An 18,569-nucleotide genomic window follows, 5' to 3' on the forward strand; every position below is an offset into this window, starting at 1 on the left:
ATCCGTTGTTAATTTGAATGTTATTTATCATTTTCGACGCGCATCGCAAATTTCTCGTCTGCCTGCCGCCATCTTGGGCGTGTGTAAAAACAAAAAACAGGCATTTACAATCGGGATACATCGACTATCGTCGGTATCCTCCGCAATGGTTTACAGTCAACTCGTACCTAAGTCAACTCGCACGGTAGTCAACTCGCATGTTTTTTGGTTAACTCGCACGGAAGTTAATTCGTACCTAAGTCAACTCGCACGGTAGTCAAAATATTGATGTATTATTGGGTTCTAAATGAGTAAATTATGCATAAAAACAAATGATTAATACTTTCAGAGTTTAGTTAATACTTTTTATTGAAAAATATTTACAAAATAACCAAAAAAATCACAAAATATTGTTTATACCATGGTAACGTTATCAGCACATTAAAACTGACATTTTAAGTACTTTTAAAAATATATTTTTTAACAATTTTTTTAATTTTTATAACATTATTAATACACATTATCAAAGCTTTATATATGTACACAAGTAGACATACATCTATATACTTTTATTGTAATATTTAGTTCAATATATTTACACACAGTATCATAGCTTTACAATATGTACACAAGTAGACATACATCTTCATACTTATCTTTTAATATTTATTTTAATATTAACACACATTAACAAAGCTTACAATATGTACACAATGAGACATACATCTATATACTTTTATTGTAATATTTAGTTCAATATATTTACACACAGTATCATAGCTTTACAATATGTACACAAGTAGACATACATCTTCATACTTATCTTTTAATATTTATTTCAATATTAACACACATTAACAAAGCTTACAATATGTACACAATGAGACATACATCTATATATTTTTTTTAAATATTTTTACACATAATCAAAGATTTACAATATATACACAAGGCGACATACATCTATATAAAAAAAATAAATATTTATTTCAATATTTTCACACATAATCAAAGATTTACAATATATACACAAGAAGACATACATCTATATACTTTTGTTTTAATACTTATTTCAAAATGTTCACACAATCAAAGATTTACAATATATACACAAGGAGAGATACATCTAAGTATTTTTTTTAAATATCATATAAACCGCGCATATATAATTATCATACCTACACGTATTTAAACATGGTTGTACGAAACAATGATTAATTTTACAATAATTCTCAATCATACAATTTTACAAGACTCAAATATTTATTTATTTAATACTTCAATAAAATTTACCAACATTTTTAAAATTTGTACATGAGTTACGGTTCTACATCAATTAATTAAATATTAAATTGTATAGCATGAAAAAATAAAAAATATTTATTTAAGTATTCCATACTACAGCCTTATCTCTAGACAACCCCTATCAGTAATAGCCTTATCTACTCCTCGATAATCAGTACCCTCATCAGCGCTGAATGACTGACATATTATCTGTTTATTGTAATTTTAGTGGTGAGAAATAGGGTATTGTTACTGATTAGGTGACAGCTGTTTTCAATATCTTTCATAGCTCATTAAAGGTAAAAAATATAAGCTTATACAAAGTTTATAACAATTAAATAGAAATTAGAATACAAATAATTTAATACTTTCCACTATTATAAATCAACGCGCGAACAATTAAAATTATTTGAATTAATCATTGCAAATTACATATATTCCGATATTGGTTAAAAATACTTGGATCGAGTGATAACAGTATCACAAAAACAAACATTCATCTACAATACAATACAAATAAACAACGTTTATTAAATAACTTCAAGCAAAGCTGGTATATTGAGAAAAGCTGGTATATTGAGATAACTACTTGACTTTATGACAAATCAGAAATAAGAAATACAACACACCACTAACACGATTTCGATTATCTTCACATTAATTAGAAATCTTAAGAGGTCGTTATAATAACATAATACACGAAAATAGAAAATGTAAGTTTTGCAACGGACACGCTATTGAACATGAGTATCACTTTCCACTTGTTTGAAATATTATAGTCAGAGGTGTCAAAGTTCAGGATTATTCCTGAAATCAGGATTTTGGCCCTTAAGGACCAATTTTGATATTGATATAAATCAGAGGATTTTTTTCTGGAATTTTAAGATTATTGTCACAAAATGTTATTTTAAACACAAATTATTTTACTTTGACATATTGTTTACAAAGTTATAAACACTAGTTTACAAAGTTACATGAATTATTAACCCTTTTTTGCTCTGGCCCCAAAACGATAGGCTTATTTTCAGGATTTTAGATTTTGGCCAATTGACACCCCTGTATAGTATACAATGACATGAATGGTATTTACCGGTTTCGCATGTTCGGTGTTGCCATTTTTGGCAACTATCGCATTCAATTGCTTGCTGCCTTGGACCCACATTCCTTGAACACAATATACACGGATAATCCATCACACACAAAACGCATGAATTCACTATACGTATGTATTCCGTAGCACATATATGTTGATAATGATAACCTATTCTTAATTTAGTCGATTTATATACATAACTCAAAAACTTTGATCTATTATGAAATAACCGCATGCAACAAACATCACCTAATTTTCGTTTTAATTTTCTTTAATTTAACTCACACCTGATTATAAAAGAAAAACAATTACAAGCTCAATTAACATTCTCCGTTTTGTGACAAACATTAAAGTATCACTGATTTATTATCACACCAATTTAGTTTAATTGATTAATGCTTTGCCATTGTAATAATTGTGAGTTGTATATAAGACCTTTCACACCTATTACAAACATTCATATAACCCGTGAAAAACATCGACCACAAGAGTAAAAGAGCCATTAAATGTGACAACCGTATATTCAGATTATTGAAAAAGGACATAATTATTATTATTTTTACTTATAAACTTCTTATCAACTACTGATCATATTACATCCTTCATCTATTTCTATAAATTTTTTCGAGGCGTGCGAGTTGACTTTGAAAAGTGCGAGTTGACCAGAAATGCCGTGCGAGTTGACCAAAAAACGTGCGAGTTGACTAACGTGCGAGTTGACTTAGGTACGAGTTGACCGGCACCCTCCGCAATATAGAGAGAGATGTGGATAGCAACGTAAAATCGTATTCGGCTAAATTCGCGAAAAATACGTAAGTCAGTTGTTGCTCTGCGACGACTCAGCAACTCGATCGGCACTTGTTCGAAATTATTGCTAAATTACATTGTAATCTTATTGGCTTTATTCGGAAAATTTTGTCTTTTTTGGGGAAATTTTAATCAAATTTTTGGGAAAAAACGTCATTTTTTGCAATTGGGAGGCAGCCGAATATCGGCTGTAATTTCTGGCAAAACAAATCACTGAACATTGGTTCTAAAATCAAAGTGCTTCCATCTACAACTTTGAAACTTCATATGTAGATGCACCTTGATGAGTTCTACATGCCACACCCATTTTTGGGTCACTAGGTCAAAGGTCAAGGTCACTGTGACTTCTAATATAAAACTTAAACATAAACCTTCACATTCGCTCTAAAATCAAAGTGCTTCCACCTTTCAACTTTGAAACTTCATATGTACATGCACCTTGATGAGTTCTACACGCCACACCCATTTTTGGGTCACTAGGTCAAAGGTCAAAGTCGCTGTGACCTCTAATATAAAACTTTAACATAGCTGCTTCAATAAGTGCTTCCAACTACAACTTCTTATGTACATTCACCTTCCCCATTTCTACACGCTACAACCATTTTTAGCTTGGCTGTTTTCGGAAAACCCGAGGTATTGTCATAGCCAGCTCGTGGTCTGCGGTCAGCCGTCTGCCATAGGCGTCGTGCTAAAACCTTAACATTGGCTCTAAAATTGAAGTGCTTCCACCTACAACTTTGAAACTTCATAAGTAGATGCACCTTGATGAGTTCTACACGCCACACCCAATTTTTGGTCACTAGGTCAAAGGTCAAGGTCACCGTGACCTCTAAAAAAAAATAATCTGACAAGCTTTCGCAGCCGAGCGTTGGCACCCGTTATGCGGTGCTCTTGTTTAAACATATTCATAATTTCGTGTTCATATTTAATCAAAGTTTTAGATTTGTAAATAATAATAACTAATTGTGAATTTGTGTACTTTCATGACATTATATGGTATTTTTGTATATTGTATGACACATATGTAGAGGTCTTTAAATGGTTTTAAATGGTTTGTATGTTGTTTCCATCCGACGATACATATCATGATACGTATTGTATCATACACACTGTACCGCGTTACGTATGGTATCGTAAGGTGAGCGTATCGTGACACCCTTAGCTATTTGCAAACAGCATAAAACTAGAACAGCCTGCAAGTAACTCGCAGTCTATAAAGGTTTTATGCTGTTTGCTGTTCATTAGTATCAAAGGGTTGGAAATGAAGCTTTTAAAACTTTAATTAAGTAAGAAAGGCCTTTCATTAAATTGAACTTTCTAATTAAAAGGACTACAAAAGTGTCAAAATACATATCTAAGTGGTCAAAGGTTAAAGGTCAAGGTAACAGGGGACTCTTGAATTTCGTTCACAGATCTTATATAGTTCAAGTGAAAGTATATATGGTAAAAGTGAAAGTAGATGTTTATGTGACTATTTCTTTTATGATGCATTGTAAATTTTTATCATAATTTCAAGACCACAATCATGTTGTATGCAAAATCTTTGGTAAACGTTTAATCGTCACTCAATATCACAAGTTTGAATTAGGCTTTATGTGTAGCAACAATTACAAGATACTGGTACATACATGCTGTGCTAAATGTCCATGTTTTGTCTGTCACACAACACTTGTTTCAAATTGGGATATTTTTTTACAATTTTGCTTTGGGTTTATTGGGACCGTTTATGTGACTCATAGGTACACCTGGACAAGGCCTGTTAGGTCGAATTTGTATTATTGTTACAACTTGATACACAACTCAACAGACAGTCACAGGGGATATATTTTAACAACTTTTAGTTTTTGGCAGCAAATACATTTTGTGACACGATGTAAAAATACTAAAATCTTAGGAGAAGACTCTTGAATCTCTGTTTAACAAATTTTACAAAAACGTTTAATTTATACGAATGGAGAGCTTCTAAATTTTAACTTGAGATCATTTTGAAAGTCTATTTAGCTTGAAGAGGTTTAAATGTTCGTGTAATAATGTTTACATCCACTCAACAACTGTTTGTTTTGCTGTTTGGTTTACAAGAGTGGGGAATGATTGATATAATTCGCTTTAGACATCTTTATTGTATTTCATTGAAAAGTTCAAGCATGCAATTTGAATACCCTTCGTTTTGGAAAAATAGCTCCTTGAATGTAAACTAGAAATGTGTAAGAGATGAAAAGACATCTACATGTATATGTAAAATGGTGCCTGATGAACTCATATTGGAATGCTACCATGACATTCAGAAAAATACCTCATTTATGCATGCAAAGGGTTCAGATAAGGTTATGTGAACAATATTTTTCGGCGTAAGCTGTATTAAGCCAGCTTTTCACCCTGACTTGAACTTTGTAAGTGTCCAATAATACTCAAATAAAATTTCCCGCGGCTAGGTACGAATGAATACACTTCATTTTTCTATTGGCTGATTTGAGTATAACACCAGAACATTGGAAACATATCCGCGTCTTTGTAACACTGTTTTACTGCATGAAACAATTTTATCTCTAATTAAAAGGCTCAATAGATAGAACAGTTTTACAATCAATTTTCGACATAAATACAGTTTGTGCGTTCACCTTTTATTTTCAGAGAATTACCAGCGCAAAAGCGTTTATACTAAAGGCTATGTTGTCATATTTAGTACTTACTTGCATTGCATTTCAACCCGCGAGGTTCGGGTCAATGCGCGGCCATTTGTGAAAGTCAGAGTTTATATACAGTTCATCACCGGAGTTCGCAGAAGGGGTTGCGATCATTGTGTTACACCGGTCTTACTGACAATAACTTAGTGACTGTAATGCATTGCATTCCAATCCGCAAGGATCAAGGTCAGTTTGCGGTCAGTTGCAGAAATCTTTATATAAACGCCGTCTCGTAAACTTTGTGCACTTGAAGTCTGTTTTGATCAGAAAAATACTAAATAAAGATATTCGGCGATATTATTGTGGTATGTCAATCATCGATCTTTGATATGGTTTCAACATTTGCATGATAAGGACCAATTTTTATAAAATTAATTAGAAATATTTATCCATTTAGACCAGTTTATTAAGCATGAGCACAATAATTCGCTATACTATAATTATGCAGTTAAATAAGATTCGAGTATTGTCGGCTGACCTATATGCACTCGTTTATTTTCATGTTTCTTGTGTTTTTCTATTCTGTAAATATAGATATCTGAGTAATAATATCACATAAAGCAAAATAAGCCACGAAATCTGGCGCAACACCCCGTAATTGATTTGCTTATGATGTAGCTAAGAACTGCGCACAAAAAAGGCATCCGCTACTTTTTATCTCATAGAGATAACTTTTGATCGTTCATAAACATCGACCACAATCAACGCCGTATATCTTTTTAAAAGATATTTCTTGTCTCTCTTATGTTAACTAAATATTCCCTTTTTATACACTTCCTGAATACACTTCCTCTGATCATTTCCTGGCAATGAGAAAGTAAATATTAAGTCTTGAAATTGTGCATCGATATAAAGTGTGCCACCCATGTAAATGTAGTTTAAAATGCTTAATATGAAACTGTTAATTACAATTTATCAACATATATAAGCATCGTTTATGATATTTTAAGGACGACCCTTTACGCACATGCATTAAGCCACATTTTCCCAAATCAGGCATAAATATATATATATATTCGCATAAATAAGACTCTTCTAATATTTGAGATGGTTTTCAGTAGATTTTTTATGTCCCCCACTATAGTAGTGGGGGACATATTGTTTTTGCCCTGTCTGTTGGTCTGTTGGTATGTTGGTCTGTTGGTTTGCGCCAACTTTAACATTTGCAATAACTTTTGCAATATTGAAGACTGCAACTTGATATTTGGCATGCATATGTATCTCATGGAGCTGCACATTTTGAGTGGTGAAAGGTCAAGGTCATCCTTCAAGGTCAAAGGTCAAATATATGGGTCAAAATCGCTCATTTAATGTACACTTTTGCAATATTTCAATATTCAAGATAGCAACTTGATATTTGGCATGCATGTGTATCTCATGGAGCTGCACATTTTGAGTGGTGAAAGGTTAAGGTCAAGGTCAACCTTCAAGGTCAGAGGTCAAATATATGTGGCCGAAATCGCTCATTTTATGAGTACTTTTGCAATATTGAAGATAGCAACTTGATATTTGGCATGCATATGTATCTCATGGAGCTGCACTTTTTGAGTGGTGAAAGGTCAAGGTCAAGGTCATTCTTCAAGGTCAAATATATGGGTCAAAATTGCTCATGTAATGTCACTTCTGCAATATTGAAGCTAGCAATTTTATATTTGACATGCATGTGTATCTCATGGAGCTGCACATTTTGAGTGGTGAAGGGTCAAGGTCAAGGTCATCCTTCAAGGTCAAATGTCATATACGGGGACATAGTGTTTCACAAGCACATCTTGTTTCATTCAAAATCGGGTCCCCTAATCAGACCCATTCCCAATGGAAAAAAGTATATATTTTTTTCCCAAATGAGAGCTAAAAATTTCCAATGGAAGCTTTTTAGATCACAATATTTTGTACATCTCCCATCGTTATAAGTTCAACCTTAGTAAATATAATACTATAAACACTTGGATTCTCAATTTTGAAGCATTTTTTTGCAAAACAAAAACAACACTAATTTCCCAATTTTAGTCAAAACGCCCCGAATTTTCACAATTCAAAGGGACATGGCCCCATTCCCAAAATGGTGGAAAAAAACAAACTGATTCTACACCCAGGCCTTCTTTCACCTACCACTTCATAAGCCAACCACAAATCTTGAAAATCTGCTCGACAATTCAGCAATCTAACGTTTCATTTCCTTGTAAATGAAAATTCACCTATGTTAAATGCTTTGATTCTAATGAATAGACTGATATGTATATATTTATACCAATATATTTATACCAGTTCATTGGATTCTATTAATCTATTTAATTCTTTGCATAATTAATAGGCCATGGTGATCTCTTTGAAGCCCCATTCAATTTTGCTCCCGTATTGAATGCAACAGGATTGTATGTTGGGAAATACCAGCAGAAGTTATAAGAGTCTTGGTCTAGTATCGGGAACATACTTAAGTCAATATTCTCACTCAAGTTTGTGTATTTTCTCAATTTTTGAGATGAGTTTGTCCATCATGCTCAATTTGGTGTTCACATGAGCTTTTTGAGTTTTGAGTCTTACTCAACCCTGACATTGTACTGTAGACTTTGTACTTGTGTATAGAAAAGGTGGACAGAAAAACAATTAATTTTCCATAAATAAAATTTCTCTGGTTGGACATGTGTTTAGTTTGTCTAAGCCCTGCCTATAATTGATAATGAATTTAGAAGTTTTAGTGAGAACATTATCAAATTTTAAGGAAGCATGGATCATATGATATCATATAACTATAAGCTGAAGATCAGACAATAAATGACCTGATGGTGGTACTGGTAATTTAAATATGGGCTGCACTTTGTGAAAAGGAGGTTTAATGCATGGGCGTAAAGTGTCGTCCCAGATAAGCCTGTGCAGTCTGCACAGGCTAATCAGAGACAACTCTTTTCTCCTAAACGGGAGTTTTGCTAAAAAGAGACTTTCTTTAAACAGAAAATATCATAAACGCGTAAAGTATGGTCCATAATAAGCCTCTTGTGGACTGCACAGGCTTATCTGGGACCACACTACACATCTGCATTAAACCCCCTTTTCAAAGAGCAAGGCCCTATTAGATTGAAACAGAGGAGAAAACAGTGCATCATAATGTACAGACACTCATCACATGACTCACTTCAGGCAAAAATTGGTCCTATGCCATATGTTGCTAACGCAGCCTGGTCAGGAGCTACTCAGCAGCTTTGAAGTCACGCAGGGTTTCGTGGTCTCGTTAGAGAACAGGGTAGCACTGACCAGACTGCGTGAATGCTACGCTGGATACGTATGACATAGACATTATGGCATGACACCGATCACATTTTATCTTAGCCTGGAATCTAACAGAAAGATACAATCAGTTATGTTTAGCCATTTTTGCCACATGATATTGGAATGTACAGTACACTCCACGCGTTTTCCCCAATTTCCCTCCATACTCCGCGGGTTTCGACCTGGAGGGAGATTAAGAAAATCCCGCTATACGCGGCGTTTGCATGATTTTGGACGCGGCGGTTAACGATCGGCAAAACTGATAAGCCAACGCGGCGGCCCTCGGCGTTGGCAACGCGGGGGAAACTCCGCGTTTTACGAGATAACAATCAATTTAATTTTGTTTGACTTCCTGATTTTCAAATAAAATTACATTTATTACAAGTACATACATGTACATGTAGTATAATATTTACAATAAAAATAAACAACCAAGATAGATCGATCCCGACGTGGTTGTAGAAGTAGTTGTTGTTGTATAGAAAACTCGTTGATTTACGACACACAAAACGTCGTCTTTTAACTAATACTTACCAATTAATATAAACACAGTTTGCAACATTGTTTTTATTTTGATAATTTAATCCAAAGTTTTCATGTTAGCAGGTGATTTTCTATACTGAACATGTATACAAATGACCAAGGACCCTAAAAATCTCGCAAATCTATGTGAATTGACAGTTTGACGTAATCAAAGAAAAGCCGCTTCCTGTCTACAGGCATAACTTACTCAAGTAAACACGTTCAACGAATGCATAAGGAATGGTTTTAATTGTCGGAACAAAGTCAATTCTCTGCTCGCTAATGCATTGATTTTTGATGTTTGTAGGTTATTCCATTGATTGCTAAAAGATGGTAACTATTGAGTTCATAATTGCATTTAATATTCACAGTTGTATTCTTGTTGCGTCGACATTCTAAACAATGTTTACCTGTAATTATGGACCAAATCGGCAGAGTGACATTCCTACATGTTAATCCCTTTTGTCAAAACACCGCAGACAGCAGTCTACACAATAGGTCAGTAGACAAGCTTTGCGTGTTTTCATAACGTCAAACACTTAAAATCCAGTTCCGCCCAGATGTCTTCTTTAATCAGTTTACTATACAATTAGTGTTAAAATAATTACTCTACTAAAATACCGTAACGATAAAGATCGGCGTGTTCGATTTGAAATTATTTTAGAGGAAATATCAACTTTTTCGCGATATAATTTCGTTAATAAATACCAAAGAAACTTTTAACCGAAATCAACAAAATTCAATGTTCTCTGCGCTACAAAGTTTGTATAAAAAAATCAATACACGCACGCTTTGCAGGAGTATACATTGTACCTTGACCTTGTACATTGCAGCATAATTTTCGCGCGCTTTTGTCGGGAAATATACATGCCTGTATATTGGAAGCATTTGTAAACGTCGTGTTAACAATTAAAAATCGTAGTGTGTTTCGGATTACGAATTATTATTCTCATTTGGAAATTTTACGGAACATTTATTCTTGTGTCATATGTGTTATGATTTAAATATTAATTTGTCAAATGTATTATATTAGACTAATTCATATCGTAGACGTACCTGTGAATTAAAAAACATAATTTTTATACGTATTAATTTTCTATACAATTATCTTTTTTATACATGTACTACAGTATTTAAACAATTTATTATAACAATGTTTTTATTTTTTGGCATGCCCAGTAGCACACTGCTAACGCGGCGTTGCGCGGCGATCACTGATAAGAACGGAAAGTGTCTGCATTTACCGACTAGCCTAAAGTAATACACGCCGCGGGAATTAGCGAACGCGGCGTGACGCCGAGCGTTTTATCGAGTTCACCTCGCTCTTCCAACGCCGCGTGAACACTCGCTAGCAGAAAAAACCCGCGGAGGGAGCGCGTTTTTTGGGGAAAACGCGTGGAGTGTACTGTAACAATAGAAAGTTAAATGAAGCAAAATGAAGCAGCTTAAATGTCTGTATTTTTTTGCATTTAGTGAAATCAATAATCAGATCTTTTCAATTCAGTGATTTGTTTGCTCAAAAGGTATATATTTTTCCACTTTAATGACATAAAAATTCTCCCTCAATTTAAGCTTTATTTTAAGCAAATGATTAAATTTGGAAAACAAATAGTTAGAGGCAGTTTTGGGCTTCTTTTCAGCTATATTTTAATCAAAGCAAATTAATGTATACATGTAATACAATTGAGCATTTGAAGCAATAAGTATTAAATTAATGTTTTATAACAAAATAGCCTATAAATATGGTACATGTATTACCTGTCCTCCAAAGGTTAAACAAACAACACTCCAATTATTGAACATCATGGTTTATTAATACCGGTAGCAATCAGATTGCATGCATTGTTCAGACCCATGTACTTTATGTAATTTTAGTAAATGCAAATGGGTGTGTGTTTTTATACGCCCGTATAAAATACGGGACGTATTATGTGAAACCCCGCGGCGGGCGGCGGGCGGCGGGCGGCGGGCGGAAGGCATCACTTTGTCCGGACTCTAATTCAAATTGTATTCATCCGATCTTCACCAAACTTGGTCAGCAGTTGCATCTAGTTGATATCTAGGCCAAGTTCGAATATGGGTCATGCCGGGTCAAAAACTAGGTCATAGGGTCAATAAGTGCATTTTCAAAGGGGCCACTTTGTCCGGACTCTATTTCAAATTGTATTCATCCGATCTTCACCAAACTTGGTCAGCAGTTGCATCTAGTTGATATCTAGGCCAAGTTCGAATATGGGTCATGCCGGGTCAAAAACTAGGTCATAGGGTCAATTAGTGCATTTTCAACGGCGCCACTTTGTCCGGACTCTAATTCAAATTGTATTCATCCGATCTTCACCAAACTTGGTCAGCAGTTGCATCTAGTTGATATCTAGGCCAAGTTCGAATATGGGTCATGCCGGGTCAAAAACTAGGTCATAGGGTCAATAAGTGCATTTTCAAAGGGGCCACTTTGTCCGGACTCTATTTCAAATTGTATTCATCCGATCTTCACCAAACTTGGTCAGCAGTTGCATCTAGTTGATATCTAGGCCAAGTTCGAATATGGGTCATGCCGGGTCAAAAACTAGGTCATAGGGTCAATTAGTGCATTTTCAACGGCGCCACTTTGTCCGGACTCTAATTCAAATTGTATTCATCCGATCTTCACCAAACTTGGTCAGTAGTTGCATCTAGTTGATATCTAGGTCAAGTCCGAATATGGGTCATGCTGGGTCAAAAACTAGGTCAAAGGGTCAATTAGTGCATTTTACTTTGTCCGGACTCTAATTCAAATTGTATTCATCCGATCTTCACCAAACTTGGTCAGCAGTTGCATCTAGTTGATATCTAGGCCAAGTTCGAATATGGGTTATGCCGGGTCAAAAACTAGGTCACAGGGTCACTTAGTGCATTTCAAGCATTAAGCATGGTGTCCGCTCTCTAATTGAATTAGTTTTTTTCCAATCTTCACCAAACTTGGTCAGAAGTTGTATCTGGACAATGTCTAGGTCAAGTTCGAATATGGGTCATGCCGGGTCAAAAACTAGGTAACGGGGTCACTAAGTGCATTTCAAGCATTTAGCATGGTGTCGGCTCTCTAATTGAAGTAGTTTTCATCCGATCTTCACCACATTTGGTCAGAAGTTGTGTCTAGACAATATCTAGGTCAAGTTCAAATATGGGTCATGTCAGGTCAAAAACTAGATCACGAGGTCACTTAGTGCATTTCAAGCATTAAGCATGGTGTCCGCTCTCTAATTGAAGTAGTTTTCATCTGATCTTCACCAAATTTGGTCAGAAGTTGTGTCTAGATGATATGTAGGTCAAGTTCAAATATGGGTCATGGTAAAGTTATCAAGTTGTCCAAAACCTTCAAACGGGCGTATCTTGTGACAGTTTGGCACTCTTGTTTTTTCATAAATGCTATTCACAGATTAAATGAAAGAATTTACACCAGTTCTTATACGAAGAAAACATTTATTCTGTAAATATGAATTCTCGATCCAATATTTGGACATTCAATGGAAGTTTTGTTTGCATTATAGGTATAGAATTTTTAATTTACTTTAGACATAATAGAAAATCCTGTTACGGTAAATGGTTGATTGATAAAAAGCTGGGGCATGTAACTGGTCAATGCACAGGTCAATTCAATAGGAGTTATTTGGAAAATTATATTATAGATTTATTCCACTGAAGATATGTTGTAAATCCATTCATAAAATTGTTATTGCAGGTGAAATTAATATTACTAATTTTGTATAAGGTATTATCTTGCATTGTTATATTACTTATATTAAGGCTAAGGTGGTCTGGTAATAAAGTTTGGACACAAAGGAAACTAACTGTGTCTTCAGTAATGGTCAATAGTAATTAATCAGCATTATATACATACCATGTCATCACTAAATTAAATATGTTACTGTCATCTGTGTAAGGATGCATTAGCACAATTCTCAAATTTGCATACACTAACATGTGATCCGCAGACAATTAAAATGATCCTTTTAGCAGTTTTGTAGATACCTTTTACCCCAAATTGGAAGGTAAAGCTCCTATCCCAAATCATGAAAAAGCTCAATAATTTGATAAAAAACAACAACTAATACTAGTAATATAAAATATTTATAAACTGTTCATCAGACAAGGTGCATAAGCAGAAAGTTTAGGTGAGAAGTGACATGTGTGGTACATTGATTCACCCGTTGAAAACCCTAGAATGTGCCACAGTCTCCTTTGTCTAAGGTTGTTTGTCTAATGATTTGTGTGCAATTGAAAGAACTTTGTGGTTTCTTTTCCACTGTTTGACGCAAACCTATATTTGGTCAACTTTATCTGAGTATTGTGAATGGCGTTACCATTTTAACTTACAAGGTAAAATTAAGATGGACAATTGTAAAATTGTTTCATAATATGCTGGTTAATTGTTCCTTACTGTAGTCATGGTAGGCTAGTTTCTAATATTGCATAACTTTTCCATTTTCAGATAAAATTGTTTTTAATACAAATGTAGCACTTACAATGTGAAGTGGTTTTATGCTGGTTATTGTCCCCTAACGGTTTCACCGGAGGGGACTTACGGTTTGCGCTCCATCTGTCAGTCAGTCAGTCTGTCAGTCGGTCTGTTTGTCACACTTTTCTGGATCCTGCGATAACTTGAAAAGTTCTTCATATTTTTTCATGAAACTTGAAACATGGATAGATGGCAACATGGACATTATGCACATCATTTCATTTTGTTCCTACGTCAAAAATTCTGGTTGCTGTGGCAACAACAACAAAAAAAACAAAAAAATGTGACAATAGTGGAAATTTCTGACAATGGTGGAGCCGATAGGGGACATATATTGCTTGGCAATAGTCTTGTTTTTTATGGCTAATTCTGACATTTTTGGAAGTTTGAGTTTTATTTTTAATATCTGTTTCTCATATGTTCTAAATATATATTTTACAACATTAAAACACTATGTTTTAATCAGTAGCACTTCAGAAAAAAGCAATTTAGTTTGAAGAGGCAATTGAAATTTGAATGTGCATTGTAAAAATCGATCTGTCATTATTGTATTTCTGCTTGAAGTTGATTGAATTGTTATGTAAATTGTGATTGCCTACATCTTGGTGGTACAATTTAATTAAAATACATTTATCAAAAGAGTGAAACAAAATCATTTGAATGCATTTATTGAATGAGCAAAACAAATTCTCATTCAGCAAGTGTCGTTTATCATCATTTTATCAGCGTAATTGTTTTTGAAGAGTGTCATGTTTTATTTTTTAAACGTTTGCGAGTGTTTAAGAAATAGTTTGTTAGCGTAGCGTTAAATGGATTTGTGTATGTGATATTTAAGATATTGTTATCTGATACATTATCACATTGATATATCCTTAGCAAATACATTATGTCATTAGCTAGCATGATTTTTGACAAGACTAAGTCTGCAAGCCTTGGGGAGAAAATGAGAATCAATAGAGTAAAAGCATAGTTTTAAAATTAAATATCATGATGGTTATTGAAAATACATTCATTATGTTTGAAATGCATTTTCCAAGTGCGAAAACATATTTAACACATGAAAGTTTGTTAAAATTTGCTTAATATTTCATGTATATGTGAGTTCCATTGCTTCTGTTGCACGCAAGGATTGTTGAACTTCGATTACAAATGCAGCGTTTTTTTTTACTTCTTTATAAAGTACTAAAAAACGTCACTTTCACAATTTTTTGTACAATTTAAAGTTTCAAAAAAAAAATTTTTTTGTTAATTAAATATAGCATTAAGTTGATTTCATTATGCAGCTTTATGGCTTGAACCTAAGTAAATATAATATTGACAACTTGACAACACAAAGTTATCAGTTTTAAAGAAATTGTGAGCAAAAATCAAATATTCCAACCTGAAGACTTCCCTGCGCAAATTTTCCCAATGTCCGGGTTTTTAGCTAATTTTTCCCTAATGGGCTGGTACCGGTACTTTTCCTCATGTGGGTTAAAAAAATCGCTGAATTGTATATACAAGTTTACATGTTCATTAATTCACATAAGGATGGTCGCTTACAAGCCCTTAATCACAGTTATATAAATATATATGATCTGTCTGCCCCAAAAGAATAGTAAATGTGAATGTAGATAATAGAAATTAAATGTTTGAACATTATTTGAAGACACGCCTCTGCAAGTGATTCTGATGTCGGAGAAAGACAAAGCTCTATGTATGCAAAACAAAAACTGTTGTCTTCATTTCCATCCATTTCTACCTTTTGAAAATTAGTAAAGCAAAACAAATTATAACCCCCACCCCGTACAAAACAGGCATGCTGGGTAATTTGTCGTCTGCTAAAATGTCGTCTGCTGAATTTCTAAAATAAGCATTTTCTTATATTTTTTTTCAATAATACTATCTGAATAGCAAACAGTTTGGATCCTGATGAGACGCCACGTTCTGTGGTGTCTCATCTGGATCCAAACTGTTTCAAAGGCCTTTAAAATTTGGTTCCCGCACTGAAAGGGTTACTGCATGTGTGTAAAGTGTCATCCCAGATTAGCCTGTGCAGCCCGCAAAAGCTAATCAGGGACAACACTTTCCACTTTAATGGAAGGGAATATTTCCTTTAAAAGAAGTCTCTTTAAAACAAAAATCCATTTTAAGCAGAAAGTGTCATATCAGATAAGCCCCTGCGGACTGCACCGGCTAATTTTGGACGACTTATGCACATGCATTAAATCTTATTTTCGTAAAGCAAGGCTCTAATCAAGATTCACGCCAGTGGACGTTATTTCATCAAAGCACACTCTATAAGAGGTTCAATTAAAGTTTTGTGAACCTTTCCCACTCATAAGCAAAGTGAAAATGGCAATGTGCAAATAGCATAAAACCGAACAGCCTGCGAGTAACTTGTAGTCTGTTCAGGTTTTATGCTGTTTGCTCTTCACCAGTATCTAGGAGTTGGAAATAAAGCCTTAAAACTTGAATCTAGTAAGAAAGGTATTTAATTAAATTTAACTTTCTAAGGGATAACAAATGTGTCAAAATACGCATCTAAGTGGTAAAGGGTTATCTCTGTTTCAGCTTGGAGCAGGTGAACAACCTGCGTGAGATCCAGGCGATGAGGCGACTGGCAAACCATGGCAACATACTGGAGCTGGAAGAGGTCATCTTGTAAGTAGCCATTCATGTGTCAGTAGCTAAACATGGGTCAAAAGCTGAACATGGGTCAATAGCTGAACATGGGTCAATAGCTGAACATGGGTCAATAGCTGAACATGGGTCAATAGCTGAACATGGGTCAATAGCTGAACATGGGTCAATAGCTGAACATGGGTCAATAGCTGAACATGGGTCAATAGCCGAACATGGGTCAATAGCTGAACATGGGTCAATAGCTGAACATGGGTCAATAGCTGAACATGTGTCAATAGCTGAACATGGGTCAATAGCTGAACATGTGTCAATAGCTGAACATTGGTCAATAGCTGAACATGTGTCAATAGCTGAACATGGGTCAATAGCTAAACATGGGTCAATAGCTAAACATGGGTCAATAGCTGAACATGTGTCAATAGCTGAACATGGGTCAATAGCTGAACATGGGTCAATAGCTGAACATGGGTCAATAGCTGAACACGGGTCAATAGCTGAACATGTGTCAATAGCTGAACATGGGTCAATAGCTGAACATGGGTCAATAGCTGAACATGGGTCAATAGCTGAACATGTGTCAATAGCTGAACATGAGTCAATAGCTAAACATGTGTCAGTAGCTGAACATGAGTCAATAGCTGAACATGGGTCAATAGCTGAACATGGGTCAATAGCTAAACATGGGTCAATAGCTGAACATGGGTCAATAGCTGAACATGGGTCAATAGCTGAACATGTGTCAATAGCTGAACATGAGTCAATAGCTGAACATGGGTCAATAGCTAAACATGTTTCAGTAGCTGAACATGAGTCAATAGCTAAACATGGGTCAATAGCTAAACATGGGTCAATAGCTGAACATGTGTCAATAGCTGAACATGAGTCAATAGCTAAACATGTGTCAGTAGCTGCACATGAGTCAATAGCTAAACATGGGTCAATAGCTAAACATGGGTCAATAGCTGAACATGTGTCAATAGCTGAACATGGGTCAATAGCTGAACATGTGTCAATAGCTGAACATGGGTCAATAGCTAAACATGGGTCAATAGCTGAACATGGGTCAATAGCTGAACATGGGTCAATAGCTGAACATGGGTCAATAGCTGAACATGTGTCAATAGCTGAACATGGGTCAATAGCTAAACATGGGTCAATAGCTAAACATGGGTCAATAGCTGAACATGTGTCAATAGCTGAACATGGGTCAATAGCTGAACATGGGTCAATAGCTGAACATGGGTCAATAGCTGAACACGGGTCAATAGCTGAACATGTGTCAATAGCTGAACATGGGTCAATAGCTGAACATGGGTCAATAGCTGAACATGGGTCAATAGCTGAACATGGGTCAATAGCTGAACATGGGTCAATAGCTGAACATGGGTCAATAGCTGAACATGGGTCAATAGCTGAACATGGGTCAATAGCTGAACATGGGTCAATAGCTAAACATGGGTCAATAGCTGAACATGTGTCAATAGCTGAACATGGGTCAATAGCTGAACATGAGTCGATAGGAGATCATTTGTAAATAGCCATCATGCGTTTAAACCTTTTCATTTAAGCTGGTTTGAATTAAACGTTTAAGGCTATTTGAAACACTATTGAGCTGTTTCCAAGGTAGGATCACTGGTCCAGTTCTTGGTGCTTTGGGGGAGATCCAAAGAACACTCCCACAGTGAAAATAGAACCTGTGACCTTTAGGTCACTGTGGCAGACACCATAACCATTAAGCCATGTGTGACCAATCATGTGTTAATGTCCAACATGTGTCAATGTCCAATCATATGTATGTAGTCATATATATATTTGT

The 18,569-nt window shown here is 35.0% G+C and overlaps 1 protein-coding gene and 1 long non-coding RNA gene across 11 annotated transcripts in view; both read left to right on the forward strand.

The window, feature by feature from the left end:
• Nucleotides 1-18,569, forward strand: part of LOC127874963 (MAPK/MAK/MRK overlapping kinase-like) — a 105,394-nt gene that overhangs the window by 50,493 nt on the left and 36,332 nt on the right. For 8 of the 10 annotated variants that reach the window (XM_052419680.1, XM_052419679.1, XM_052419685.1 and 5 more), the window contains exon 3: nt 16,682-16,771. The exons of the other annotated variants lie outside the window; for them this stretch is intronic. In XM_052419680.1, the coding sequence (XP_052275640.1) occupies nt 16,682-16,771 (90 nt within the window). The remainder of the gene's footprint in view (nt 1-16,681; nt 16,772-18,569) is intronic. 10 annotated transcript variants of the gene reach the window in all.
• Nucleotides 11,589-12,806, forward strand: LOC127874972 (uncharacterized). The gene is made up of 2 exons (XR_008047199.1): nt 11,589-12,047; nt 12,204-12,806. It is a non-coding gene; the product is annotated as an uncharacterized LOC127874972 (long non-coding RNA).

Source organism: Dreissena polymorpha, chromosome 3, assembly GCF_020536995.1.
Source record: "Dreissena polymorpha isolate Duluth1 chromosome 3, UMN_Dpol_1.0, whole genome shotgun sequence".
NCBI classification, from domain to species: Eukaryota; Metazoa; Mollusca; class Bivalvia; order Myida; family Dreissenidae; genus Dreissena; species Dreissena polymorpha.